The sequence below is a fragment of the Misgurnus anguillicaudatus genome, chromosome 18 (assembly GCF_027580225.2).
Source record: "Misgurnus anguillicaudatus chromosome 18, ASM2758022v2, whole genome shotgun sequence".
NCBI lineage: Eukaryota > Metazoa > Chordata > Actinopteri > Cypriniformes > Cobitidae > Misgurnus > Misgurnus anguillicaudatus.
Genome location: NC_073354.2, coordinates 18,055,481 through 18,064,034, shown reverse-complemented (window position 1 = coordinate 18,064,034; position 8,554 = coordinate 18,055,481). Strand labels below are relative to the sequence as shown.

Genomic DNA, 8,554 nt, shown 5'->3' with positions numbered 1-8,554 from the left:
TGTGCGTACGAAGACTTTTAGTAAGAATCCTACGCACAGTTTTATACATGAGGCCCCAGAACTCGTGTTTTTACTCTGGCAGGCCCATTTCTTCGTGTTTAAGTGTTGCGATGACCCGATCTTTCAGGTTCTCCGGTGAAGCACATTTTGGCTCTGACTGTAGGGTTTCCACAGTCAGTTTCTTCCACAGGTACTCTATTTTAGCGTCACAATGCCAGGGGTTAAAGGTCAACTCCACCCAGCTGGTATTAATATCTAACGTGCCAGGGAGAATAGATTTAAGCCTGTTGTCTTGGAGGTCTACAAACTCCAAGCGTTGTAGCCCCTGGAAAACAGTGGGTGGGAGTCTCTCCAGTCTGTTTTTCTGCAAGAAAATATGTGTCAGGTTAGCAGTGTTGCCGAAGGCCTTCACATCCAGGGATTCGATTTTGTTCTGGTCCAAATGAAGTCTCTCTAGGGCAGGGTGAGCGTCTAGGCATCCAACTGGAAGCTCCTCGAGTTTATTCTGCGAAAGTTGCAGAACCTTGAGGTGATTTAGTGCCTGGAGTTGGGCTATTGGGAATTTCGTAAGATGGTTTCCTGACAAGTCCAACCATGAGAGAGTGCTATTGTTGGGCATCCAGTCAGGGTGGATACTGGAGATGCGGTTGTCTTTTAGCACCAGGTTAAGAAGTGGAGCATGATGGAAAACGTGTGAAGGAAGCTCACGCAGTTCATTATCTAGGCACATTACAGATGATGGGTGTTAGAAACTTTTTGCATGTCACACTGAAACCCAGTCTGGATGGGTTTCCAATATACACACACTCACCTGTGAGGTCTATGGTGTGTAGGTGAGGAACGTACATCAGAAGATCTGCGGGTAAGCTGCTCAGTTTGTTGCCAGGCAAGTGCAGCTCCTCTAGCAATGGGATGGCTTTCAGGTCTTTTGAGGTCAGCACGCTCAGGTTTGTAAACTGGATGGTCAGTGCGGTGGTGTTGTGTGGTAGCCCTTCTCCAGGGAAATGAGATAGGCCGGCGTCAGGGCACACAACCTCGGTTGTTTTGGTGCTGAAATGGCAAGTGCATCGCTTTGGACACGAGAGGGCGTCATGGCAACAGTAGACCATCAGCGCGAGCGCGCTTATGAGCCAGGAATTCATCTTTGCGAGCTTTCAATAAAGTTTAAGTTCAATAAAAAATATTAGAATATAGGATTATGTATAGATAAATGTATATTATTTAGGATTATTTGAAAAAAAAAATATTATTCAACCTGATCTCATGCAAAAACAACTATTTTACGAGGTGTCGATTTCGTATGAGTAATGCAACATTTTTGTCAAATCATCATATTTTTATGTTTAACAAAAACTAAATTAACAAATTAAGTTAAATAAAGTCATAAATCAAATTAGACTTAAATTGACTTGTTTTTTTTTTTACTTTATGCTGCATTTTTTTTACAGTGTACAAAGTAAACCGTAAAAACGTTAAATGACTCTTCGCCCCAACCCCGGCGCTAAAATCAACATCACTGAGGCGAAAGCAGATCTTACAAAAAAAATAATTACACATTCCTATAAGATTGTGGTGATTTATTTTAAGTTTAAAAGGTTTGAGGTTTACATTCAAAAGGTTTTAGCTGCGATAAAAATCCATTAAGTGTACTGTTTATAATGAAATTAACTGTAGACATAGCGCGCCTTAATAAAGTAATACAAAAAAGTTTGTCTATCGCTAAAGGGCGCTAAATAAATATCACACCTTACCTTCAAGTAAAATGGGTTTTAGATGTCCAGTTATTCCTAAATTGTGCTCATTCCCTTAGTTATATGTCCTGACAGAAACTACCAGTGCGACTCTTCACAAGAAAGTGGGACAGTGAGAGGAAAGCAGTAACTTATGTAAATAATGACAGCACGTTTGTGGACATGACCGAGGGCTAAAGTACAACAACATCTCCCTAAAATAAGTTTTTTGAAACGGCTTTGTCTGAGGTGTAGGGCTACACTTATAGTTGTAATAGACAAAAATTACAAATAACATGTAGCCTATCCAGGACTAAAACATCATATATGCCTAAAACGAGGACATTTTTATGATGACCGCTTCATAACAATTCAGTATTAGATCAATACATGTAAATGATTTATGTTTTGGCAGCACCATTAGTCTTGCACAATGTGTTGCATAACAAAAGTCCATACGAAAAAACGTTTTATTTTAAAGAACTTATTCAAAAACAGCAGTGAATGTAGTGTTTTGTTTTTGTAAATCAATAATCTGAATTTATGGGTCATTCTACAGAAACGTCCACTTTTGGTATAAAATTGATTTCTTTTTCTAACATTTAAACTTAGACCACATTATTAGATTACTCTTTGACTATATTAGTACACATAAATGACAGCTTAATGATTTTTTTCTTTTTTTGTGCATGTAAGACTGCATACACCATTTTTTTGTCACTGGTGTTACCTTACTTCTTTAGCAATATTAAAGGTGTTTTGTGTATGTGCTTAATTCCTAAGTGTAGCAGAATTCAATGCATTTAAAATTATCATCATGTCACATGCAAAAGATTTTATTTAATGTGAAAGAAAAAAAAAACACAGTAACACCTGTGACACAACAAATCACTGGTGTTACTGATCTTCACTGGTGTTACCCATAAGAAAGGTAACACCAGTGACAGTAACACCAGTGACAATTTTCATGAAAACTGCATTTTACAAGCATTTTACAAAATTGCTGCTGCAAAGTATCAAACCACATGTTATCACTCACTAAATTAAGTAGTCTAATCCATTCGTATTCTAGTTTTTTGCAATTCCCAAACAATAAAGGAGGTATACCAGTGACTTAAACTAAAGGCTTCATATGAAATCATGAAATGAATGAAAAGATTTCTAATAACTGAAAAGAGACAGTGGACTTACCATGGGCTTCTCTTCATAGATCTCCATGAAATTGAATGAAGGAAGTCAAGTGATGTCATCAGTGTGATTTAAAAATAAGAGCTTTTTTGTTAAACGGTAACACATCAGTGACACAACTCCAGGGGACCACTACTTTCATTATATATCTATTTAGCATTTTGTTTTTTAATGTAATTTACATTATATATTTGATAGTTATGGACACATTATTGTATTTTAAATAGAAGATGTTTTTAATCTCAAAATAAAGCATTTTCCCTCTGTACATGACTGTGGGGACGAGCACTTCTGTGGTGCTTGAAATTCTAATTAATTAATAAAAATCAAATATTGCTACACTGATGGCTCAAGAAGGTGTAATTGTTCAAATTACATATTGTTTCATTTTAAAATATAAAAAATTGTAACCCTAAAGTGTTTTTCAAGTGTAATATTTCTGTAAAGGCTATAGAGACAGAAAAATGGACATTTCCGTAGAACGACCCCTATGTGTAAATTTGAAAATGTTTCTCAAACCATGTTGATGGCATTTTTACCAATAAAAAGCAAACAATTTAACAAAACATACAAAAAGTGACTGTGTGCCGCAAAATTTGTACATAGTGTAAAATAAGTACTTTTTAATTAAATGCATTAGCCTGTATCACTAAAATGAAGATGGTCACTTACAGAGATTCAGATTTGTTTAAATAGCAAAAACTCTTATTGTCTGTGACTGAATTAATGGACAAAAAGTATGGATAGTAGCTGACATTTATAGTCAAAAATTTCAAGCCGTGACTCGATATAACCGATATTAACCTATATTTTTAAACTTTTATTTTAGCTTAATATATGTATAATTGTATATGCTTGTTAAGAATTTGTGTTAATCTATGATAAAATGCTGCAGGGAAATAAACAGATATTGTAACCACTTTGTACCCATCTTAAACCAACTTGGCTGGTCTTAGTTTAAGATAAAAGTAGCTGGTTAAAGTTAGTGGGTCATGTGGTTTTGCTAATGGGTCAGGTCTTTTAGCCTGACTAGACCAGCTATAAAAGTGATCAGGAAACCCCCTCAAAAACAAGCCTGCTACCAGCCTCAGTAGGCTGGGAGACCAGCTAAAACCAGCATAAGTTGGCTTTGTCTTACAGCCGTACCCTCAAAAACATAAAATCGTTCGTATTTAACCTTTAATTTAGTATATTTATTATAATTTAATTATGCACATTTTAGTCTCGTATAGTCCTGCCTTATGTACAGTTGCGCCATCATGGTCCTGTTGTTTCGTTTCACTATACTACAGGCTGTACGTCGTTGCAATGACCATTAGGTAAACCGACTCTAAAAACGAACTAATCTGCATTTTTTTAAGGTAATTTTCTTCTTGTCAGCTTAGCTGCGCGCTCCGCTGCAAACCCCTCCCTGTGGCACCGTGCGCTCACAGCGCTTACACCCAATTGTCCCTGTGTCACTGATTGACTGACATTTCTACATATACTTTTGGCAGATGCTTTAATACAAAGCGACTTACAGTGCATCAAATTTAAACATTTACTATCAGTTTGTGCGTTCCCTGGAAAACGAACCCACAATATTTGCGCTGGTACATTAACACAATGCTCTACCAGTTGCGCATCGATGTGAGTGTGACACAACTTGAATGGTCCTACGCCGCTAGGGGACTGGGCAGCTCCACCCGTATCTCCTCATTTCAAGGAGGGGACACCATCTGAAACAGTAGGATCATTTGGAGAACTCCAGTACCCTGGAGACACGATGGAGACCTCCGGCGTGCCGAGCACCGACGCGACTACCACCGCGCTTCTTAACTTCACAGCGGATGCCCTTAATGTCTCCGAGGACGAGAACCCGTCAATGGCAGGGTTGCGCGCGACAGAAGAGCCGTTGTCTCTTGTGGTCAGCACCCTCAGGACTGCCTTGACCCCAGCAGGGCTCTTTGCCGATCCGTTTTCACCATCAGAAGAGCCCACTCACCTAATAGTGGCGTTCTGGGATTCACCCTTGAGTCACGGAATTAACGTTTTTGTTGGATTGGTCCTGTGCTTCACCATGATGGGGCTAGGTTGCACAGTGGAGATCAGTCAGCTGGGCGAACACATTCGCAAGCCCATAGGAGTGCTTTTGGCAGTTGTGTGCCAGTTTGTGCTTATGCCCCTCATAGCTTTCCTCCTGGCTTTGGCTTTTTCTCTTAATGATGTGGCTGCTATGGCTGTGCTTCTGTGCGGCTGCTGCCCCGGGGGAAACCTCTCCAACATCCTGTCACTGCTGGTCAACGGAGAGATGAACCTCAGGTAAATATTGCATACATTTATTTACTGATCTGATATAAATGTTTCATTTTGCCGGTTTGTTTTTAGAGGAAGACTTAAATAGACTTTGAATAGAAATAAAGAATTAAAAGACAGAAAAGTGGCTGTCAGAGCAAAATTGTGAGCGTTTGCAGAGATTTTTTAAGGAATAAAATATGAAAATTGGCAAATTTTTGTAAATTTGGCACATTTATATTTTATGTATTAATTATTATTGTCTATTATTCTGATTAAATAAACCAACAAATACAAAAAATATAGGATAATGAAATGCTTGCACTTTTTGTTAACATGCGCATTATTGCGCTGTTTGTTGCGCTGAATTGATAAAAAAATCACAAATATAAATTAACTGAAGGTAACAAAAAGTCATAACAGCTATATTTGCTTTTATTTTTTTGCTTTCGGTTGGTTCCAGCATAGTCATGACCATCTCGTCTACTCTCCTGGCGCTCGTGCTCATGCCGCTGTGTCTGTGGATGTACAGTCGCGCGTGGATCAACACGCCTCTGGTGAACCTGCTACCCTTCGGTGCGATCATTCTAACCCTCTTCAGCACACTCATACCCATCGGTCTCGGGGTGTGGATCAGACACAGATACTCACGAGCAGCTGACATCATCCTTAAGGTGACTCAAAAAACCATTTTAGAGCATTGAGTCAGCAACGCAAAGGCTGTAGGTTCGATCCCCATGGAACACATACTGATAAGAAAAATGCATACATTGCACTGTGAGTGGCTTTGGACATAAGGGTTTACCAAATGCATAAATATATTGTAATATTAAGGAAACATATGTTTAAGTTGATTTAATTTTAGTTCTAATATTGACTGGTTGTGATGGGGTGTTTCCAGTGGCATTAATGTATCTGGCTATTAAATAAAGCCTGGACTGCCTGGGGCAGAGTGACGTCACATGCATGCATGGTTTCTGTCTTTCAGTTGAGCTTATCTGAGAACAGTCTGGTAAAAGCGCAGTGGTGACCATAAGATAGAGGAGGTGGGGAGGGGAGGGGTGGGGGGACAATGCGTGATACAGTGATAAAGGAGGGGCTTATAGAGGATGGAACTAAATGAAGCTGCTGGGGTTACGTTAAGTGGAGTGGATAAATGTGGACTGAATTGTGCTTCTCTTCTCTAGCATATGACAAAGTGTAAGTCCACTTTCAGAGTGTACCCAGGGCATATATAAATGTTACATCACTCAAAACTGGGTTTGTAAACCTGTCTGCCAGTAAGCAGGCCTTCGCTTTTCCAAAAACTGCCATTTTATCACAATTTAAAAATGCTTTTGGTTACATATACTCACCTAAAGGATTATTAGGAACACCTGTTCAATCTCACATTAATGCAATGGTGTAATGGTGTGGGGGGTGTTTTCTTGGACACTTTAGACCCCTTTTGGGCATCGTTTAAATGCCACAGCCTACCTGAGCATTGTTTCTGACCATGTCAATCCCTTTATAACCACCATGTACCCATCCGATCTGATGGCTACTTCCAGCAGGATATGGACCATGTCACAAAGCTCGAATCATTTCAAATTGGTTTCTTGAACATGACAATGAGTTCACTGTACTAAAATGGCCCACACAGTCACCAGATCTCAACTCAATAGAGCATCTTTGGGATGTGGTGGAACGGGAGCTTCGTGCCCTGGATGTGCATCCCACAAATCTCCATCAACTGAAATATGCTATCCTATCAATATGGGTCAACATTTCTAAAAAATGCTTTCAGCACCTTGTTGAATCAATGCCACTTAGAATTAAGGCAGTTCTGAAGGCGAAAGCGGGTCAAACACAGTATTAGTATGGTGTTCCTAATAATCCTTTAGGTGAGTGTATATATACTCTTTAGGAGATCCACTCATTCATTCTCATTCACTCTGTATTCACCTGTGCTTTGTGCTCTCACTTCAGATGTCCTTATGGTCTCTTCTGGTCACTCTGGTGATGCTCTTCATCATGACTGGAACAATGCTTGGCCCGGAGTTGCTGGCCACCATCCCCGCCTCAGTGTACATGATTGCCGTGCTTATGCCCATGGCCGGCTACGCGTCAGGTTATGGCATAGCGGCGCTCTTCAATCTCCCCCCTAACTGCCGGAGGACTGTCTCTTTAGAGACAGGCTGCCAGAACGTGCAGCTCTGCACGGCCATCCTCAAGCTGGCCTTCCCACCGCAGCTGATGGGAGGCATGTATATGTTTCCTCTGCTCTATGCGCTCTTCCAAGCAGCAGAAGCCGGTATCTTCATTCTGGGTTACCGGATGTACAGGAGGGAGGTATTACATAAACAGGACCTCATAGAGGATGATGATGATGATACTAACATAGGTTACAAGCGAATGAAGGAGGAAGATGGGCCGTTCGATTCAACGTATGGCGCTGTAACAGCGAGTGATCCCAATGTCATAATGCTGGAGTCACAGGATGGTGTAGGAAGCCCCACGCCTGTATAGAGGACAAAACAATTGACTTGGTATTCACCACGGACAATGGATTTGTGTATTGTCTTCACCTTAAAATGTATTCATGTTGATAACTAATTGCATATTTTATGTTTAAAAAATTGTGAATATTGTGAAAATGGTATGACATCACACAGCAGGGACATACAAAGTTAAGCTTTTAAACCAGTTTACAGTAAATCATTTCTAAACACACAATTCAGAACTAAAAAATTAAACTCTACGATGTGGTTTAGAAGGATTTACGTTTACATTGCCTTTAAGCAGACGCTTTAATTCAAAGTGACAAATAAGGGACGTCACAAGCAATTAATTCAAGTGCCAAAAGAAAGATGCAACACAATTTAAGTTAACTCTTATGTGCATATATTCAAATAAAGTTATGACACTTTCAGAGTGTAACAGAAGGATGCAAATCATACACAATTAATATAGACTGATGCGGCTGCATGATAAAATAAAACTGCTATTACTGTACATCAGTAAATAAGCTGCACTGATTTATTTGTTTGCATTTTGTGCACCCAGAGGATGAGAGGAATGATTCATATGCCAGTAGGTATTAAAAACTCAGTGTTTATCTCTTTATAGTTGAAAACAGGGAGTTTAATAATGCTTGAAAATGGCATCTTTACAGGAATCCCACTCTGTGATAAGGCCAATATTAAAGGCTCAAAGCAATGTCAGTGTAAGATCAGAACAAATATGATAGAAGGTGCAATAAAGAGATGTGTTTTATAGGAAAAACATGATCATCTGATAAATTCCATTTAATAAATCTGATAACAAATATGCAATAATTCTCTCTAATCTAAAAGAATATATTGAATGTCTATCAGAACACA

General features: G+C 39.3%; 2 protein-coding genes and 1 long non-coding RNA gene across 3 annotated transcripts in view; 1 reads left to right on the top strand and 2 right to left on the bottom strand.

Annotated features, from left to right (window-relative positions):
• Positions 1–8,554, bottom strand: part of LOC129429422 (uncharacterized) — a 45,958-nt gene that overhangs the window by 35,672 nt on the left and 1,732 nt on the right. The window contains exon 2 of the long non-coding RNA XR_012358634.1: positions 7,137–7,692. This is a non-coding gene — a long non-coding RNA (uncharacterized lncRNA). The remainder of the gene's footprint in view (positions 1–7,136; positions 7,693–8,554) is intronic.
• On the bottom strand, positions 68–1,907 carry LOC129429420 (uncharacterized). The gene is made up of 3 exons (XM_055186105.2): positions 1,752–1,907; positions 812–1,151; positions 68–720 (listed from the first exon to the last, which is right to left on the bottom strand). The coding sequence occupies exons 2-3, from the start codon at positions 1,140–1,142 to the stop codon at positions 71–73; spliced, it is 981 nt and encodes a 326-aa protein (XP_055042080.2). The 5' UTR covers positions 1,143–1,151; positions 1,752–1,907; the 3' UTR covers positions 68–70.
• Positions 4,579–8,403, top strand: slc10a4 (solute carrier family 10 member 4). Its single transcript, XM_055186103.2, has 3 exons — positions 4,579–5,219; positions 5,656–5,866; positions 7,161–8,403. Exons 1-3 carry the CDS (start codon positions 4,684–4,686, stop codon positions 7,698–7,700), a joined length of 1,287 nt encoding a protein of 428 aa, XP_055042078.2. The 5' UTR covers positions 4,579–4,683; the 3' UTR covers positions 7,701–8,403.